The sequence below is a fragment of the Rhinatrema bivittatum genome, chromosome 4 (assembly GCF_901001135.1).
Source record: "Rhinatrema bivittatum chromosome 4, aRhiBiv1.1, whole genome shotgun sequence".
NCBI lineage: Eukaryota > Metazoa > Chordata > Amphibia > Gymnophiona > Rhinatrematidae > Rhinatrema > Rhinatrema bivittatum.
This window is the reverse complement of record NC_042618.1, coordinates 426,703,135-426,724,628: the sequence shown is the minus strand read 5'-3', so window position 1 is coordinate 426,724,628 and position 21,494 is coordinate 426,703,135. Positions and strand designations below refer to the sequence as shown.

The 21,494-nt window shown below is 46.2% G+C and overlaps 1 protein-coding gene across 3 annotated transcripts in view; it reads left to right on the top strand.

Moving 5' to 3' along the window:
* IFT122 (intraflagellar transport 122) overlaps positions 1–21,494 on the top strand; it is a 335,375-nt gene that overhangs the window by 72,424 nt on the left and 241,457 nt on the right. For all 3 annotated transcript variants that reach the window (XM_029601417.1, XM_029601416.1, XM_029601414.1), the window contains 4 exons: positions 2,062–2,208; positions 13,817–13,892; positions 14,680–14,871; positions 15,209–15,347. In XM_029601417.1, the coding sequence (XP_029457277.1) occupies positions 2,062–2,208; positions 13,817–13,892; positions 14,680–14,871; positions 15,209–15,347 (554 nt within the window). The remainder of the gene's footprint in view (positions 1–2,061; positions 2,209–13,816; positions 13,893–14,679; positions 14,872–15,208; positions 15,348–21,494) is intronic.

Below are 21,494 nucleotides of genomic sequence, written 5' to 3'. Positions count from 1 at the left end.
TCTCAAGATTGCTAGCCAGACTGAAACTGTACTTCTGGTAGTTACAGATTGGCTCTGGATGCCATGTTTGCTGATCTACAGAGGCTGCTATTGGGCAGTTCTTTCAGCCTGTCATTCAGGGTCCTGTTCTACTCCAGGATCCAGGTCAATTTTGTCATATAGTTTGGCCCTTGAGAGGGTTCGGCTGAAGTGTGATATTCTTCTGCAGTGATTTCCACTTTGCTCCAGTCCACAAAGTGTTTTATCTCTTTGGCTTCTTTTAGAGTCAGAGATTTTCCAGGCCTGGTGTGAGGAGCGAGGTCCTCAACCTTTGAAAGAGAAATTCCTTACGCTTGGAATTTTTGCTGGAAGATTTGCTTACAGGCTTGGTCTTTACCACCCTAAATGTTCAGTTAGCAATGCTCGCTTATTATAGCAGGTGTATCTTCTGTGGACAATTATCTTCTTATCCAGAGGTATCCCAGGTCTTGAATTAAGTGTTATTGGCCTCCCGTGCAGCTACCAGTGCTGCTGCAGGACTTTCATCAGGTCTTGACTGTTTTTGGCGAGTTCCAACTTTTATCCACTGTGTGGGCGTTACTTGCAGCTACTTGCCTTGAAGTAGTTTTTTCTCATGGAAATCTGTTTAGCACGTTGGGTTTCTGGGCTGTGAGATCTTTTTTGCCATGAGCCATCTTTATGCCTGCAACTGGGGTCAGTACAGCTTGAGGCTGTGCTTTCCTTCTTGCCACAAGTGGTCTTAGAACTTTCAGTTGACTCACTCTATTCCCCTGCCCATGCTGGAGGGGGTTTATGATGAGAGTTGGTTTCATTTTTTGCATGCCTTGGATATCAAGTGGCATTGGATGAGATACTTGAAGATTTCTGAATCTTTCAGGTAGTCGGATCAGTTGTTTATGCTCCATGGTGGAGGTAAACAAGGGGATCCGGCAACATGGGAAGCTATAGCCCAGATGCCGAAGTTTCTTTCTCTAGGTAAGTTAGGGTGCAATCCACCAGAGCTCAGGCAGTGATGTGTGCAGAGAATAGGTTATTCTCTCCTGACAAGATTTTGTGAGCAGCAACATGATCTTCCTAACATTACCACTTGGATATTTGGGATCTGAAGAGTGCAGATGATGCATGCTGTGTTGACTGCACTGCGGGCAGCCTCCTGCCCTGTTTGGGAGTAGCTTTGCTACATCCCACTGATGTGGATTGGCCTGCCTGAATGCAGAGGAAGGAGAAATTACTACTTACCTGATAATTTCCTTTCCTCTAAGGAGGGCAGGCTAATCCACAACCTACCATAGGCTGCCTTTTTGCTTTTAGCATGTCCCTTCTTGTGGGTGATGCAGGCCATTATTTTGTTTATTTATTCAAGAACTGGTAAGTGACATGACCGGCCCTTGAGGTTAATTTATGTTAATGCTTTTGACTGAGCTCTGTGCTCCCATTTGGGTGAAAACATGACTATTTGACTGTTAATAATCATGTTTTTGTATAACCAGTTTGTACACAGTTTGGCTTTTCCAGAGAATACAGGCAGGCTGATGTTGGGGCAGTCATGACATCAGCTTTTACTCTGTCTCCATCTGCTGCTAGAGGTGCATAACCCACTGGTGTGGATTAGCCTGCCCTCCTTAGAGGAAAGGAAATTATTAAGTAAGTAGTAATTTCTCCTTTTTGGTAAAAGATGCTTTGCAGTGCTTTTTGCATAAAATTTTATTTGTATCAGAAAGATACTCTTGGTTGTCCGGTTTTTAAAAAACCAATTAAAGTTTGTAATCCAGAAGCTGCTCTCCGATAGATTCTAAATAATATTTAAAAATAGATGTTTTCCAACAAACATGTATAGCACACTTTTGTAGCATTGTTCACTCCCTGCTGCAAAGTTTGACATTCTGGAAACAGAGGACTGGATGAGAACCACTGCTGGGAGCTTTCTCTTAGTATAAGAGAGACACCACACCAGGGATGGAGTGTAACAAACACTTTCAGAGTATTTTTTTTTTATTATTCCATCTGCTTTATGATATGGTGCTGCTTGCTGAATCTCACTTTCTCTTTTTTTGTTGCTAGCTGGACAAATGATGGCCAGTATCTTGCTTTGGGGATGTTCAGTGGCATCGTTAGCATAAGGAATAAAAACGGTGAGGAAAAGGTTAAAATTGAACGCCCTGGTGGAACTTTATCTCCAATTTGGTCCATCAGCTGGAACCCATCTAAGTAAGTGGTCAAGTTTATTTTACTTTGCTAACAATAGTAATCATGAAATGGTAAGTGCAATTTGCTATGGATGCTGATTTTCTCAGTACATTGCAAGCAAAGACTAGCAGGGTTCAAGGATGAAATGCAAAAGAAAACACTTTTCTCGGCAGGACAGGCCAAACATGTTTCCCTGTATGTACCCAGATCAGTCCAGACTCCTGGGTTTTGCCTCCCCTCCAGCAGATGGAGACAGAGAAAAACTCAAAGGACTCTGTCCTAATACCCGAGGAGCTCAGGGGTGAAGGCTTGTGCTCTCTTTCCCTGCAGCCGCTGGCCCGATCATACTTCCAGGAGGGGAGGGATGGTTAAACGTCCCCACATACGTATGTCCAGTGAGTCAGTGGAGAGTGGAGGCGAGCGGCATTCTGGCGGCTCAGATCGGCAGTTAGGGCAGACCCCATATTGCAGGTCCTGTTCGTCGACCATGTGCTGAGCACCTAGGTCGCTGCCAAACACACTTAGGCCGCAGTGGGTGTTTTTTCCCGTTCAAATACGTATGGTAGGGCTGTAGCCTAGAGTTTGCCCACAGTCTAGACTTGAGAGCATAATTGCACAGGTACGTCTGTGCACACATTGGGCTGTATGCAGGAGATTGAGTGGACAGGAGAGTGACCTTTTAGTGAACAATAATGGCACCGTACGCTAAAAAGTCTAAGCATCTTTCTGTTTGTGCGGCTTACCATATAAGGGCAATACAACCATCGTTCTCTCTTTGCCTATGTTAGCACTGTCTGGAGGCTTAATGTGATTTGCCTCCCAAAGATTTTTCCATTGTTGGGGCATCCCTTCTACTGATGGAGGACTCAGTGTAGGGGGGCGCAGGAGGCGATATGATGGACAGTTACCCTTCCCCTTGTTCCCTATGGGAGGGATGTTCCTGAGGGAGGGCTTGAAGAGCGCCATGTTTAATCCTATGGGTTCTGGTATGGATTCAGCCTTCTTCTCCTGGGTGGAGATTTTTCAAGGGTTACAGACCTTTTAGAAAGGGCATCCAGTGGAGGCTAAGCAGCCCCGTAAGGAGGGGACGCATCATAGGTCTTCCCACTTGGCACCCAAGTCGGATAAGTTCTGTAAAGAGGTTGTCCCTGGTGATTTAGAGGAGGATGAGGATCGTGAATCATCAGATGATTCTGAGGGTGACTTGGATTCCACACCTCTGGAAGAGGGGGAAATTCCACCTGACTTGGAGCCACATAAAACTCTACTCCACTTTTTTCACAAGGACGAGTTGCCAGATCTGTTGATTCAGACTCTGAAAATGCTTGGAATAGTCGGGGGTGTACAGAAAAAACCCCCCAACTTGGTTAACTTGCGAAGGTGTCCTGTTTCTTTCTGCTCCTGGAACGAGTGCAAGAGTTGATTGACCTTGAGTGGAATGCTCCAGAAGCAAATTTTAAAAGTTTGTGTTCCTTGGTGTGCTTGTACCCTTTGGATCTGAAGGCAAGGGAGCAGTTTATATTCCTGAAGGTTGATGCTCTGGTGTGCGCTCTCACCAAGCGAACCACTTGGTCGATGGGGGAGCAGCTCTGAAGGATGCCCAGGAGAGAAGGATTGAGTCTATCCTCAAGCAGGCATTTGAAGCAGTGGCTATGAATTTGCAAATAGCATTTTGCTGCTGCTTGGTGGCCTAAGCAGGTTTGCATCTCTCTCAGAAGGCTCAAGGAGTGGGAGCATATAGTGGGCCGGAGATAAAGCCAGGAGCCGCATTTTTAGTGAATGCGAGCTGCGACTTGGGCGTACTGCAACTTGGTGTGTACTGATGCTAAAGGTATAGCTGTGGAACCCTAAAGGCTAAAGGATGAAAATGAAGAAAAGAGTGCATGGAGGAACTTGATGGTGCAGCAGTTATTAGCCTTAACCAATAAGCCTTGATATTGTTGATGCAACTCCATCAATGCTCTCTGCTTCAACGGCAGAGGGAAAAGGGGAATTGGATTCGTTCAGCAACTGAGGGCTCCAACTTTTACGGTCTAGGGAAACAAGTATGGGAGTAACTTGCTGATGGGCGGTTACTACCTTTAACCAATAAGACTGATACTTTGATGCAACTCAAACATTGCTCTCTGCTTCAATGGCAAGGCATAACAGGGAATTGGATTCAACAGAAATCAACGAGGGCTAGTGTGGGAAACTGATAAGCATGGGGGTAACGGGGAATTGGATTCAAACAGCAACCAACGAGGGCTCTGACTTTTAAAGTCTGGGACACAGATAAGGATGGGGTAACATAAGAACATAAGAAATTGCCAAGGGTCCATCAAGCCCAGCATCCTGTTTCCAACAGAGGCCAAACCAGGCCACAAGAACCTGGCAATTACCCAACACTAAGAAGATCCCATGCTACTGATGCAATTAATAACAGTGGATATTCCGTAAGTAAACTTGATTAATAGCCGTTAATGGAATTCTCCAAGAACTTATCCATACCTTCTTTGAACCTAGCTACAGTAATTACACTAACTACATCCTCTGGCAACAAATTCCAGAGCTTTATTGTGCATTGAATGAAAAAGAATTTTCTCCGATTAGTCTTAAATGTGCTACTTGCTAACTTCATGGAATGCCCCCTAGTCCTTCTATTATTCGAAAGTATAAATAACCGATTCACATCTACTCGTAAAAGACCTCTCATGATCTTAAAGATCTCTATCATATCCCCCCTCAGCCGTCTCTTCTCCAAGCTGAACAGCCCTAACCTCTTCAGCCTTTCCTCATAGAGGTGCTGTTCCATCCCCTTTATCATTTTAGTTGCCCTTCTCTGTACCTTCTCCATCGCAACTATATCTTTTTTGAGATGCGGCGACCAGAATTGTACACAGTATTCAAGGTGTGGTCTCACCATGGAGTGATATAGAGGCATTATGAAATTTTCCATTTTATTAACCATTCCCTTCCTACACAGCACAGCTTACTGGGCAGACTGGATGGACCATTTGGTCCTTTTCTGCCGTCATTTCTGTTTCTGTGTTTCTATGTTTCTTCCATGATAGCAGCAAGATGTCTACTGTGGCTGTAAAACTGGTTGGCAGATAAAATTTCTAAGTCAAATTTGCCAAGATTACCCTTTAAGGGTTCTCTCTTATTTGGAATGAGTTGGAAAATATGGCAAATACAAGTAGACGGGGTGAATCCAAGATTCTATGATTGCCGGAGGACAATAAAGTGATGTTGCGTTCTTTTGGGATGAGAGACTGCTCCAGGGACTCCTTACAGAGATGTGGCAAATCAGAAGTCATGTCCCTATGGAAGATGCCAGTCCTTTCGGCGTAAGGAGCCAAATAAGGATGTGGGATCTGGGACCTGAGCATCTCAATCTTCACAATGAAGGTGTGAGGGCCCACCTACCGGTTCCGGAGATAGGCGGAAATCTATCTTGCTTTTAATCACAGGTGGTCCCAAATCACAACAGACCAGTGGGTTAATAAGAGATGGCTATGCTCTAGAATTTCTCTGAATTTTTCTGGATGCCTTTATGGTCTCTCCAGGTAACTCGCTAGCGAAGAGAGTGGTAGTGGAGCCTATGTTGAGAAGGCTGATATACCTCAAGGCTAGAATTCCAGTTTCCAGATCGCAGGAAAATACGGGGCAATATTCTATTTATTTTGTCATTCCCAAGAAGGAAGCGGGTTCCTTCCAACCGATCCTGGATCTGAAGGGAGTCAACCGGCATTTGTGTGCGACTCACTTCAAAATGGAAACCTTATGCTCCATAATTATGGTAGTACTGAAAGGGGAGTTCCTCACGTTTCTTGATCTGATGATGTTTTTTGATCTGATGGAAGCCTATCTACATATTCCCAATTGACAGAAGCATCAGTGGTTTCTTTGTTTTGCCATTCTAGGGCACTATTAACAATTTCAAGCCCTACCGTTTGGCCTAGCTATGGCACCCAGCACCTTCTCCAAGATCACAATAGTAGTGGCTTTTCTGCGCAAGGAGGGCATTCTGGTCCATCCATATCTGGACGACTGGGTGATTCAAGCTAAGAGTGCAGAAGAGAGTCAACTGGCATATTGCAAAGTGATCTTCCTCCTTCAGGTGCTAGGTTGGGTGGTGAACTTAGCCAAAAGCAGTTTACAGCTGACACAGATCCTGGAATTCCTCAGAGTGCGATTCAATAGATAGCAGAGTGTTCTTGCCAGAGTAATGCATCTGGAAGCTGGTGACTCAAGTTCAGTCCTTGAGGATAGCCATTTGCCCAACGCGGTGGACTTATCTGCAGATCTTGGGGTCCATGGAGGCTGGGCAAGGGCACATATGCAGCCACTTCAGCACGCGATGCCCTTACGGTAAAATCCACATTTACAAGAGTACACAGTAAGGCTCCACTTGCCGATGGAAGTGAATGAGCAGTTGCAGTGGTGGTTGCAAAGGACCACCTCAGGAAAAGAGTGCCATTGGAGATAGTGGACTGGTTGGTACTCTTGACAGATGCAAGTCTCCTGGGTTGGGGGGCTCACTGTCAAGAGCTGATGGCGCAAGGTGGGTGGAATACCGAGGAATGACAGTGGACCATCAATTGTTTGGAAGCCTGTGCAATTTCCTTGGTGTGTTTATGGTTCACCGAACTTTTGGAAAGTCAAGCAGTGAGAATAATGTCAGACAATACCACAACAGTTGCCTACAGAAATCATCAGGGCAGAACCAGAAGTCATCAGGTGTCAAAGGAGATAGATATTCTCATGGCATGAGTATTTCTCAGGTTCAACTCTGTCAGGTAGTACTGGATGGGAGAATCATTAACAAGGAGTACCTTTATAGGTCACTCTCTCTCTCCAGAACCCTGTGTCATATACGTGTAATACATTAACTCCTAGGAACAATATTTATTTTATAAAGACAGAGCTCAATAATCAAGACAAAAGAATATTCATATAAGAATATGCTTATTTATTATATATGAGTAAATTGATCAAATTTTTTCTAAAATGGATACAGAAAGGAAAAAAATGGTTAATTTACCTATGCAGGCTAATAACAGGTCCCAGACTGCTATCCCCTGATGCACCAGAATTGGAAAAAGACAGTAGCCCTGAGCTCACAATTCATATTTTACTTGTTTATGAATTTATAGACTTAGCACTCAGAAACTTATAGACTCATACATTTATAAACAAAGACAAATTTATAGACAATGGCTTATAGACAGAAACTTATAGTCTACCTACATTATCTATTTATGTTTAGCCGGCTATAAGCCTAGTCTTCCTATCTAGATACATCGCAGTTATGTTATTAAGCACTGACTTATAAACTATAACAACTTGTTGCTACATTGCAGTTATATTATTTATAGTTTATTTTACTAGCTTAAATCTTCTAACAATTAAGTACTGGCTTATAGATTTAAAAAACAACCTGTTGCGTTTCTGTTATAGCAAAACATAACAATTTAAGGGCTCACAAAGAGCTTAATGCTAGGCTGAAGTCTTGGAAGCCTGCCAAATCTTCTAGCTGAAGATATGTAATCTTGAGGGAAGGTCACAATTGTACCCATTGGCAGTGTATTTTTTAAGAAACTGTATTATTTATCTGTTATCCTTTTATGTCTAGGAGTTAAGTGAAATTCCATGTCAGAGGCTTCGGTCTGCCTTTCTCTGCTCTGTAAAAAAGATGGATTAACAGGCTGTATTGTTCTTTTCTTAAAGGTATGGAGTTTCTTGTAGGGATGTGCAAAGCCTTAAGCTTAGTGCGTTCGTGTTTCGGGGTCCCTGAACCAGGACGAATTAGGCAATTTCGTTGAAATTGCCTAATTCATCCTGAACAATAGCACATCCATAGTTTCTTGACATTAATACCTGAGGTCCTCATGATAGGTAGAGCAACATCTTCAGACGTTATCCACGTCTCACATTGCCAGGAAAGACAATGTAAGGGCTGATTTTCTCAGCAGGCAGGCCTTAGACCCAGGAGAGTGGGAGCTGGTAGACAATGCCTTTCAGCTAATACTTTTTCGATGGGGGCAGCCATATCTGGATTATAATGGCAAGCTACAGCAATGTGAAAGTGCCATGGTTTTACAGGCGCAGAAAGGACCCAAGAACATTGGGAATTGAAGCTGTCATCCAACAATAGCCACGGAACAGGATATTATATGTTTTCCCTCCCTATCCAATGATCGACGGGGTAATTCAGAAGATTGCAAGTCATACCAAGACTGTGCTTCTGGTGGTTACGGATTGGCCATAGAGACTGTGGTACACCAACCTCTGACTCCTAGAGGGCAGTCCTATGAAACTGCCGGTCAGGAAGGATCTTCTGCATCAAGGGCTGATTGTGCATGAAAATCCGGGTCAGTTCTGTCTTACGGTTTGGCCCTTGAAAGGGCTCGTCTGCTGAGGCGTAGTTATTCTCAGGCAGTGATATCCACATTGCTTCACACTAAAACGTTTTCTACATCTCTGGCTTATATTAGAGTTTGGATAGTATTTGAAAACTGGTGTGAAGTGAGAGATTCTCACCCTCTCAGAGTAGAAATCCCATTGATTTTGGAATTTTTGCAGGAGGGATTGGTTAAGTGCTTGGCCCTAAACACCCTGAAGGTACAGTTAGCAGCTCTCTCATGCTTTAGAGGGCAAATTAATGGTTGGCCTTGTCCTCCCATTCAGATGTGTCTAGGTTCTAGAAGGAAGTCAAGCATCTATGGTCTCCCTTGGGCCTACCGGTGCCTCTTTGGGAATTTAATCAGATATTGAGATTATTGTCGGGCCCTATCTTTTAGCCGCTGCATGATCTCTTCTTGCGGCTGCTTACTTTGAAAATGGTTTTCCTGGTGGCGATCTGTTTGGCGAGACATATTTCCGAGCTGCAGGCTCTTTCTTGCCATGAGCCATTTCTACAAATAAGTCTGGGGTGGTGCAGCTTAGGAATATACCTTCCTTTTTGCCATAGTTTGTTTCGGAATTCCATTTGAATCAGTATATTTCCCTGCCCACACTGGACAAGGAGAGAGATAGGCAAGGTTTCCGGTTGTTACATGCGTTAGATGTGAAACTACTTCAAAACAATGAACCTTATATTAATGTTAACAAATAAATCCTATCTAACATGAAATCTTTATAATGGTGCTCATACTATCATGACCTTTATATAGAGATGCCATGAAAACTCATTGATGGAGTTAGAAAGGTCTTACTAAGACCGCATCTGTTGTATAATCATCATTCACTTAAGTGTGCATTACTTTTCAAGATTTTCTTTTGCAAATAAAATACTTATCTTGACAGTGATTATGTGCACTTCTTCTTAACTATTGCCACCTGATACTGTCGACACTGAACCAGGGTTTCATATGTCTGCATCAGGGGCATAAAATAAAAACCAATCAGGGTTATATTCAAATTCAAATGGCAACGTAAAGCATAATATCCATTCTCTTTAAAAGATCAAAATGCATAGCATGATTTTCTAATATCTCACTTACTATGAATCACACATCGAACATTGTTCCTTATTAAATTATTTTGCAATGCATAACCCAGCATAACTATCCTGCTCTTACTTGATTCACTGTGTCCACTGTGTCTATTGTGTCTCTGTCTGGTTGAAACCGGTGTACCGGAAATGATGCCATTTTAAATGGAAAATAAATGCAGGAAACAGCTGTTCTGTCAATCACAGAGAATAAATGACCCGAATATATGCACAAACAACAAAAATAATGTTAAACATATTGTATGGTATACCAGTTAATATCCTCATTCAAACCATTGGAAGCAACACTGTTCAAATGAAAACTAAATCTCTGCTCCCAGTAGCTGAGAAGAGCAGCTGTGTCTCCACCCCTTGTGGAGACATGCACGACATGTAACACAGTCCATTGTAAGTGCTCAAATGTGTGTCAATATTCTGTACAATGCTAGATTAATGGAGCATTTGGAGTCAGGTTGTTAGCTAGACTTCAATATTCCTTCAGTCGAGTTTGAATTCTGCTGCTGGTATGTCCTACATATATAATGGGACATGGGCATTGGATTGCATATATTACATTCTTGGTGATGCAAACTGAGTGTAGATGATGGGAGATCTTAATTTCTGTGATCGGATGTGTCCAGTGTTGGTGTTACTGTACATATCACACTGTCCACATTTCTGATGACCAACTGCTCTATCCGTGGTATTGCTATGTCAGGGAGAGCTGCTCTGACCACTCTTTCTCTCAGATTGCATCCACACTTGAATGAGAATCAAGGGAGAATCTGTAACTGTGTGGGCAATGCCAATACTTGCCAGAGACGCCTAATAATCAACATTATATCATGTATCTGATTCGTGAATAAAAGTACAAATGTTAAGATATCTGAAGATTCCGGACTGGATCTATATTCCAATAGTTGTGCTCTATCAGAATATCTCGCCCATCAAACAATTTCTTGGAATATGCTGTATCTATACAGATTTGACTCATTTTAAACAACAATCTAAAGATCTTTCTTGGCAATTTTTGGATTGGGGATACCCCATTAAAGCTATAAGACAAGCATACAAACGGACAAGATATTCTGATAGAGCACAACTATTGGAATATAGATCCAGACCAGAATCTTCAGATAACTTAACACCTGTGCTTAAATTCACAAATCGGGTACATGATAAAATGTCGATTATTAGGCGTCACTGGCAAGTATTTGAAGGTCACATTAGTAAGATCACCATTATGAAGAATTCATGTTAGATAGGATTTATTGCTTAACATTATTATAAAGTGAATTGTTTTCGAGTATCATCATTTTTATTCATCTTTTAGGATTCATTAGATGTAGTATTATTAGATGTGAAGTGGCATCTGATGCAATTCTTGAAGGTTTCTCACTCTTTGAGGAAGGCTGATTAGCTGTTTGTTCTTCATGGTGGAGGTAGACAAGGAGAACCGGCATAGCAGGTGACAGTAGCCCTTTGGGTTAAAGAAGTCATCACAGCTGCCTATGTGGATGCAGATGTTCCATTGTCTAGACAAGTCAGGGACCATTCTACTAGAGCACAGGCAGTCTCATGGGCCGAAATTCGGTTGTTTTCTCCAGTTGAGATTTGCTGGGCGGCAACATGGTCCTCCTTACATACTTTCTCCAAGCATTACTTCTTGAATGTAAAGGCTCAAGAGAACACTGCTTTGATAAGGGCGGTGTTGGCCTGAGCGCAGGCAACCTCCCGCTTGTTTTGGGAGTAGTTTTGGTACATCCCACCAGTGTAGGGTTGCCAACTTTTCCATAAACAGGACTGGACACTTGAGGACTGGGGGTGGGGTGGGGAAATGGTACCCCCTCATTTGCATAAATTTTAGATCCTGCCAATGAACTGACTAAACAGTGTATCTATGTATCTGCAGAACCCATTGGGAGCTAAGGGCTGTGCTGTGTGTCACTTTCTCTCCCCAGGCTGTCCAATCACAGCATGGGAAAAGAGGATACAGCACAGCTCTCCTTCGATAGGCTCTGACCTGCCTTTCTCTTCTTCTAACTAAGAGGCTGTGGGAAAAAGCAGGAGCCACCTGCAAAACCGAACATTTAATGTCCGGTTGGTACCTCTGACTGGACACTGTACAGAATGCCTGAAAACCTGGCTGGACAGTTGGCAACCCTACACCGGTGTGGATTGGCCTGCCTGAATGTAGAGAAAGGTGAAATTACTTCTTACCTGATAATTTCCTTTCCTCTAAGGAAGTCAGGCCAAGCCACAATCCTGCCCTCGGCTGCCTACTTGGTTCTGGTTTCAGTTTGTCCCTTATTCGGGGATGATGCTGAGCATTCTTTGTTACGAGTTGTTTGAAGGACTGATAATTGAAGAACCCTAAGATCAGTTGATGATAAATTTTTTACTGAACTCAATACTTCCCAGTTGGCTGGAAGTAACAAGTCATTGGTGGTTAAAAGTCATGTTTAAGTATAATCAATTTATTCACAGTTTGGCTTTTCTAGAGAGACTGGCAGACAGATATCAGGGCAGGGCTATATGTCGGTTATGTCAGCGAGTCAGTGTTCTCTATCTCCATCTCCTGGTAGTAATGCATAACCCACCGGTGTGGATTGGCTTGCCTTCCTTAGAGGAAAGGAAATTGTCAGGCAAGAAGTAATTTCATCCTTACAAATAAAGTTTATTGTGTTAAAACTTAAGAAGGAAGCCCTGTGGTCTGCACTGCTTTTTGCATGACCACTTCCAGGAGTGTGTCATGATGTCACCTGCTAGGCAAGCTCCCTGCCATCAGAGGTCCTTACAGAGCCACCCGCTTTCCTGCGCTAGCTACCTCCTTGATTCTTCCATGATGCATCAGGGCTGGCCCTATTTAGCCTCGCCTCTGTCGGAACTCTGTACCTATTCATCGACTCACCTCATCTCTTTGCATTGGCCCACATTGCTTTACTTTCCTTCTGCATAGCCTCCATGGCCGCCTTCCTTGCACTATGGCCTCCTTGACCTTCTGCCTTGCTTGTGACCTTCTGCCTTGCCTAGTGTCCTCCTACCTTACCCTATGGCCTCCTTGACTTTTCTTGTCCTGTGGTCCCCTGTGACCTTCAGCCTTACTTTATGGCCTACTTGACCTCCTTGCCCTGCCTTGTGGCCTTCGGGCCTACTAGCCTTGCTCTGCCCTACTTTGTGGCCTGCTTTGGCATCTTTGTCAGTTTTTCCCTTGTCTTGTTTTATATGTACCTTGCTTTGTGTTAGTTTCCTGTTAGCCTGTGTCAGTATATTCCTGGTCCTGTTCTTCCTAGTCTTGCCCTGCTCTTTCTGTCATTGTCTCGTTTTGACTTGTTCTGTCCTCCCTATGGCTCTTGCTCCCTGTGGGCCTTTGGTTCCAGTCTGTATTTCCTCCAGTTCCAGTCTCTATCTCCGATCCCAGGCCTTGCTTCCTGGTCCAGTCCATGATTCCAGTCCTAGGCCTTGCCTCTTGCTCCAGCCCTTGACTCCTGTGCCAGTCCTCTGTTCCTGCCTGGTTTCCTTGTGCTGTCTCATCTTGCCTTCCCTGTCAGTATTCCTTGGACTCATCTTGTTGCTGACTTGGACTGTCTCTGGCCTTGAAGTCACTTGTTTGCTGCCTGACCTGACCTCCTGCATGGACCCTGACTTTGTCTGAATTCTGCCTGCCCAGACCCCTGCCTGCTATGTACTACTCCTGGAAAGCCATGCCATCCATCAGAACTTGCGGGCTCAACGCAACGAGGAGGTAGACCTGTCCAGCTTTGCCCTAGAGTCTGGCCCTGCTCCTGTTGGGGAAATCCCCCATCCAGCTGATTCCCCACTCTGTGACAGTGGAAGTGGGGAAAGAATAATTGTATTTTTAATTTTGCCATTTTACAGGAAAAGAAAGGAAGGATCATCCTGGAATCCTTCTCTGCCCTAACGTTGTCAGACTTTTTCTTCAGTATCAAATCCGTACAGAAAAATATGTGTGCAGACATTTGATTGATTGTAATAGACACAAAAAGGGATTGAATTAGCACAAGTTTGAAATTTGTGAACAATAATGCTAATCATCAAAGCTTCAACCCTGTACAAATCTATACAGCAATATGATATGATGTTTCATGGTCTCTCAGCATGTTTTATATTTAACCTTTTTGCATTTGGCAGGGATGAGCACAACGACATCTTAGTTGTGGCAGACTGGGGTCAGAAACTATCGTTCTATCAGCTCAGTGGCAAACAGGTATAGTGTACTTATTGCTGTGGGAAAATCAACTGTAGGAAAATGTTTCTCCTCCGCTCCACATCCCTCAATGAATGAAGAACTGGTGTGGGAAAGGGGTTAAAATTTCCCTCCAGTAGGCCTTACTATACTATTAGAATCCATCTGTCCTAATCCAAATACACTGATAGGGGAAACAAATAATTTCTTTATTTTTTAAAGAAATTGTTCAAGTGAAGTTATTTAAGTTCAGCAAGCTGCTTGCATGTTGCTGTTAATGCCCAGGAGAGCATTCTGAGTGCATGGTTCGCATCCCAGTATTTTCTTTAGTTTTATTATTCCATTTACATTTTTTTAGACTTAATTCAAACTCAGATACAGGGTCTTTTTTCCAGTTTGGAGGTCATGTTGTGACAGCCTGCATAAATTAGATGGCAAATATGTGCATACGTTAAACCAAGTTTCAAAGCAAACTTATGTATATAAGTTCGCTGTGGAAATGATTCCACCAAAACTACCTGCTCACAGTTACACTTACCATTATGTTCGCAGCAATTTTTCTTGAAATTTTGTGTACCTACTTTGGAAAATCCAAAAGTATGCAGGTAAGTCCAAACCCCTCTCCAATGCCATCCTCTTGAATGCCTCTGCTCAGTCCAGTTAACTTACACACATACAGGACAAATGTGCATGGAAATGGTTTTTAAAAGTGGCCTCCCTATGTCTATGGGAAAAATGCTTAGTACATCTGCCCTTCTGTGTTTTGGAGTAACCTTGTCATGTTTTAATGCTTTTCTTTCTGTGCTAGATTGGGAAGGACAAAGTGCTGAATTTTGACCCTTGCTGCGTTAGCTACTTTTCCAAAGGAGAATACATTGTAATGGGAGGTTCTGACAAGCGGGTTTCTCTGTATACCAAGGACGGAGTGCGTCTTGGCACCATCGGGGAGCAAAACTCCTGGGTCTGGACCTGCAAAGTTAAACCAGACTCTAACTATGTGGTAAGCAGAAGTCAGTGGTATTGCAATAGAAAGGGAAAATGGGCAAGACTAACTGGGCCCTGCATTCTTTACACTATATGCCATCTTATTCTGTGTATTCATTTCTATGTTTACAAAAGATCAGTGCTAGAACATTTGGTTTGCTGCTTACTACTGGTATTTTAAATTATCTTACAATTTTTTAAAAGACCAGTGGTTTAATGTCCAGTATGGTGTTTTAGCCTCTGGGCCTGGGTGAACAGAAAGCTGCCATGTGAGAGACCACTTTCATTGATCTTTTATTGTAACTGTTCAAGAGAAGCTGATTTTGTCTTGATTTTTGTTTCCTGTCTTTCAGGTGATTGGTTGCCAGGATGGAACGATTGCCTTTTATCAGCTAATTTTCAGTACTGTGCATGGACTGTACAAAGACCGCTATGCTTACAGAGACAGCATGACGGATGTCATCGTCCAACATCTCATTACAGAGCAAAAAGGTCAGTCCACACATCCAGGTCACATCTTGGTCTCTAGATGTTAATTAAAAAGATGCAGGCATTTAAGATTTTTACCTGGTTTTATATGTTGTAAATTTGTTTCATTATAAAACTGAGAGATTAGCTGCATTGTCTACTGCCAGGCATGTTGCAAGATGAGATTTTGGACATTTACATGCATAGTTCTGGTGCACTGTCTCAGTCTTGCCCTGCAGCATCTGAGGCTATTGAAATACTGGACCCAGGGGGGAGTGACGTCACGCTGACAAATGGCGGCTTAACCTGAGAGCTCCGAGCTCCGAATCAGCAAATCCCTCCCGTTCTGCACCATCCTAACGCTGCGGGCTGTTAAAATTAGCTGCTTACCTTCCGGGAGCACTAACATGTCGGCAAGAAGGAAAATCCCCAATTTCAAACAATTTTCTTTCGACTCCTTGGCAGCAAAAACAACAGGGGAGGCCACTGCTGAGAGAATGGAGGAAAATGGCGCCACGGCAGTAAGCCAAGCACCAGGGGAAGAGGGAGCAGGAAATAGACCCCAGCGCTCTGAGATTCCCCTCTCAGGGGAAGATTTCCAACAGTGGTTTGGAGAGCTTTGGGCAGACATGGGGTTATTAAAGCAAGAATTGCACTCGATTGTCTTGGAACTAAGACACGAGTGCTCGGAGCTGGGGAATCATATAGAAACAGTGGAGCAAAGGCAAGAAGAATTTGAAACAGCGTTGAAAGAGGTGCAACAAACTTTCTCCCAGGACAAGCAGGATGGTAGTCCTTAAATATGGATGACATCATCAGATGGAGCCCTGTCACGGAACACTTTTGTCAAAGTTTCTACAACTTTGACTGGCACACTGAGCATGCCCAACATGCCACTAACCCTGCAGCCAGCAGGGGTCCCCCTTCAGTCTCTTTTTTTCCACACAGCAGTTGCCTTACGGTTTAGGAGCTCTGTGAGAAATTTCTCACAACTTTCCTCTTGGAATTATTTGAAGTTTATCTTCTCAAAAAATCCCTCAGCGGGGTCCCCCATTGCGCTCCGTTCCCTCCGACACTCGGTAAGTGTTATTTCCCCGTACGTACCAGGATCAGTCCAGATGGTGGGTTATGTCCCCCGTCCAGCAGATGGAGTCAGAACAAAGCTTCTGAGGGTGCTGTTCTATAAGCCAGTGCACCCTCTGTGGAATCTCAGTATTCTGACTCCAACAGATAGGAGTAGGGGAGCCTCAGCTCCCCTGGGACTGAATAGATTTTGTTCTTTCTCCCTGTTTCTCTTTTTATGTTATCTGTTGGTGGATCAAGTTAGTTTAAAAAAAAAAAAAAAAAAAAGCTTAGGTTCACTGTTAGCGGGCACTGCCTCTCTCAGAACTTGCAAACAGTTCTGCTCCTTGGGGGCTTGCCTGTTTCTGCTTCTCTCTTCTCCAGTCTGACTCTTTAGGGGTAAGTCTTGGTTATTATTTTGTTTTCAGGATCGGTGGATCTGTTTTTGCTCGGGGGTGATTGCTGAAGGTTTCAGCCCTTCCCCTCCTTGCTGCGATTCGGCCCGCGGCCCCGAGACATGCATTCCTCGGGGCTGCCGACTGAGGAGAGCACGTTGCTCAGCAGTGGGGCTGAGGTTCAGCGGACGCGTCTCCCCTTCCTCGCGGCCCCCCCCCCCCCTTCCTTCCCTCTCGGCCATCATGCCGAGAGCTCATCGCTGCTCTGCCTGCGGGGAGCCGGGGTCCTGGCTCTCCCGCGAGGGGGTGTGCTCAAGGTGCCTCCCTGGTGGGGAGGGCACCTCGCAGCTGGCGAGACGGCCTTCTTTGCGTGATTCAGCGTGCCTGCAGTTTGCTGGGTTGGCCCCGATCCCGTCTATGGCGGGAACGGCGGCCATTTTGAATTCGGATGCATCGTGTTCATCGCTGGAGGGAGAGAGGATGGAGGATCTAGTGCATAGCCAGCCTCCGATTCTCACTCCGGTGCAGCCTTTGGTCCCCGGGTGGCAGCCTGGGGACCCTCCTGCGCTGGCTCCTTTGGGGCCTTCTTACTTCACCACCGAATTCGTGCTGCTAATTCACAATGCGTATGTGGCAAGTATGGGCCACATTCCAGACCCAGCGCCAGGACCACCACTTTTTAAGGCCCCCAGGGTGGCGGATACCCCTGGGGCCGGAGGGTCAGGGTCATCACATGGTACCTCCCGGGAGGGCTTGCGCTGCCCCTGGTAGAGGGAGTTTTCTCAGCTCCGGATCCTGTCCCCGCGGATCCACCGCCGGGCCTGGACGACCCGCTCCTGGCGTCTCAGCTGGAAGGTGACGACCCAAGGGTTTTGCGCATTTTTCAGAGGGAAGAGCTGGATGATCTCATCCCACACATCATATAGGAGTTAGATATTGGCGTGCCTCAGGACCTGCCAGGTCCCTCCACATCGGGGAAGAAAGGGGACCCTGTACTAGCGGGCCTTCGTCCCTCGGCTAGAGACTTCCCTACTCATCCCACCTTCATGCAGCTGCTAGCCAGGGAATGGGATGCACCCGAATCATCACTGAAATTCAGCAGGGCGATGGAGAAACTCTACCCTCTTCTGGAGGACTTCCTGGATCTCCTCAAGGTCCCGAAGGTTGACTCGGCAGTCTTGGCGGTCACGAAGCGTACGACTATTCCGATTACTGGTGGCACGACACTGCGGGACCTGCAGGACCGGAAGCTGGAGGTGTATCTCAAGAGGGTGTTTGAGGTTTCTGCCCTCGGTGTCCGGGCGGCCATCTGCAGTACCCTTGCACAGCGGGCGGGTCTTCGCTGGGTTCAGCAACTTTTGACCTCTCGGGCCCTACCACCTGAGGAAGCCAGTTAGGCAGATCACCTGGAGGCGGTCATCGCATACGGAGCGGTTGCCCTCTACGACCTGGTGAGAGTACTGGCCAGATCAATGGTGTCGGTGGTTTTAGCACGACGCCTCCTGTGGCTACGTAACTGGGCAGCAGACTCATCATGCAAGGCACTGCTGGGATCTCTACCGTTTAAGGGTAAGTTTCTCTTCGGGGAAGATCTAGACCAGATCATCAAGCTCCTCGGGGAAAATGCGGTACACCGGCTGCCTGAGGATAGGCCCAGATCTTCTGGCTCCAGGTCCTTTAACCTGTCCAGAAGTTGTTTCTGAACGCAGCGCAGACCCCGCACCACCAGGCAGACGACACCCCGGACGCCTTCAGCCAGGTCTCAGTCATGGACTCGGTCTTTTCGAGGCCGCAGACCATCCAGGGACAGGGTGGCCCAAGAGGCTACCCCCAAGTCCACTCAATGATGCCAGAATGACCCACTCCTCGACCCCCAGGATCAGGGGGTGCATCTCGCTCTTCTACGAGGAGTGGGTCCACATCACTTTGGATCAGTGGGTCTTAGACATCCTAAGGCGAGGCTACGCATTGGAATTTGTAAGACCCCCGAGAGACAGGTTCCTTTTCTCCCCCTGCGGTTCCTCACACAAGCAGCTCGCGGTTCGTCAGACCCTCGACAGACTCCTAGACCTCGGGGCTGTCATACCAGTACCCTCAAAGGAGGTGGGTTCCGGACACTATTCGATCTATTTTGTGGTCCCCAAAAAGGAGGGCTCCTTTTGACCAATACTGGATCTCAAGATGGTCAACAAGTCCCTCAAAGTCCTCCATTTCCGGATGGAGACCCTACGGTCAGTGATAGCAGCGGTCCACAGAAGGGAATTCCTTGCCTCGCTGGACCTGACGGAGGCTTACCTGCATATACCCATTCCCAAGGAGCACCAGCGTTTCCTTCGCTTCAAGATCCTGGGCCAACATTTTCAATTCCAAGCGCTCCCGTTCGGTCTTGCGACCGCGCCCCGAACATTCTCCAAGGTAATGGTGGTGGTAGCGGCAGCCCTCAGACAAGAAGGCATTTTGGTTCACCCATATCTTGACGATTGGCTCATCTATGCCAAAACTCTGGCACAGGGACATGCAGCAGTTTCTTGGGTGGTGCAACTACTCCAATCCTTGGGTTGGGTCATCAACTTCTCCAAGAGCACTCTCCTCCCATCGCAGGCCTTGGAATTCCTGGGGGCGTGCTTCGACACGGACAAGGGCAAGGTTTACCTGCGCCCGGATCGGGCGCAATCAATTCGGGAACAGGTGTATCGTTTCTCCAATCTTCAGACCCCACAACCTGGGATTACCTGCAGCTGCTCGGATCCATGGCGTCCACCATCGATCTTGTACCCTGGGCCTTCGCACATCTGTGCCCCTTACAGAGGGCATTGCTCTCTCGCTGAAAACCGGTTTCCCAGGACTATCAACTCGTTCTTCCACTCCCCCAGTTCGCCAGGGACAGCTTCCTGTGGTGGCTGGATCCACTGCATCTCGCGCAGGGCGTGCCCTTCGAGGTTCTGGACTGGGTGGGGGGTGGTCACAACAGATGCCAGCCTGACCAGCTGGGGGGTAGTCTGCCAGTCGAGATCTGCCCAAGGTCTATGGACAAAGTCCCAAGCCACGTGGCCCAGCAATCGCCTGGAGACGAGGGCAGTGCATCTGGCACTGGAGCAATTTCTCCCGCTCGTTCAACATCAGGCGGTCAGGATATTGTCAGACAACGCGACCACAGTGGCGTACATCAACCAACAGGGAGGCACAAGGAGTCAGTACGTCTCCCTGGTAACAGATCTTCTGATGTCTTGGGTGGAGAGAAATCTCTCCCACCTGGCAGCCTCACACATTGCTGGGGTGGACAATATCCAAGTGGACTTCCTGAGTCGACAACGTCTGGACCCCGGAGAGTGGGAGCTCTCAGAGGAGGCGATGAGGCTCCTCATCCAGCAATGGGGGACCCCCCATCTAGATCTTATGGCCACTTCTCACAACACCAAGGCGCCGTGATTCTTCAGCCGCAGAAGGGACCACAGCGCAGAAGGAGTAGACGCGCTGGTCCTCCCTTGGCCTCCCCATCTCCTACTCTACGTGTTCCCACCGTGGCCACTAGTGGGCAAGGTCCTCCGAAGAATAGAGATACACCAGTGTCCGGTGATTCTCGTAGCGCCAGAATGGCCACGCCGGCCGTGGTGTGCGGACCTGATCAACCTAGCGGTGGACGGACCGCTCTGCCTGCGACACTTGCCATGGCTCCTACACCAAGGACCAGTATTTTTCGACTCCGTTAGAGTTTATCTGAGTTCATACATAAAAACATAAGAACATACCACCATGGTGTAGATGGCACACCCATCTCTGTACAGCCTATAGTTGTGTGCTTCATGCAAGGCCTGCTTCAGTTGAAGCCTCCCACTGTGTCTTGGGACCTCAACGTGGTGCTTGCTCAGCTAATGAAAACTCCTTTTGAGCCGCTGCATTCCTGTGACCTGAAGTACCTGACCTGGAAGGTCATATTTTTGGTGGCAGTCACCTCAGCATGCAGGATCAGCGAGCTTCAGGCCTTAGTGACTTATCGATCTTAATCTAAGTTTTTTCATGACAGGGTGGTGGTGCATACGCACCCTAAGTTCCTGCCTAAGTTGATGACAGATTTCCATCTTAACCAGTCAATAGACCTTCCAACATTCTTTCCCAGGCCCCATTCACACCAAGGTGAACGAGCACTGTACAGTTTTGACTGTAAGAGAGCCTTAGCCTTCTATCTTGCGTGGACAGAAGCCCATAGACAGTCCTCCCAACTTTTCTTTTTTTTTGATAGGAATAGGTTGGAAGTTGCCATTGCCAGAAACTATCCAATTGGCTAGCAGATTGCATCTCCTTCTGTTATACCCAGGCAGGACTGCATCTTGGGGGTCATGTCCAGGTTCATTCTGTCAGAGCCATGGCAATGTCGGTGGTCCATTTGCGAGCAGTTCCCATGGAGGAGATCTGCAAGGCTGCAACATGGAATTCTCTCCACACATTCGCTTCACACTACTGTCTGGAAAGGGATGGCTGACGTGATAGTAGGTTCGGCCAGTCTGTCCTCAGGATTTTCTTCAAGGTGTAGAACCCAACTCTCCCTGCATAGGGCCCATTGTTTGGGTTCAGGCTGTCACCCCCTCTGTTGCTAACAGCACTGGTGTTGTTGTCCCCATTGGCACATGGTTAGGTGTCTGTTGGTCCCCTTTTGTTTTGGGGAGCAGCCTGTAGCTAGGGATTTACCTATGTGTGAGGACTACCATCCTGCTTG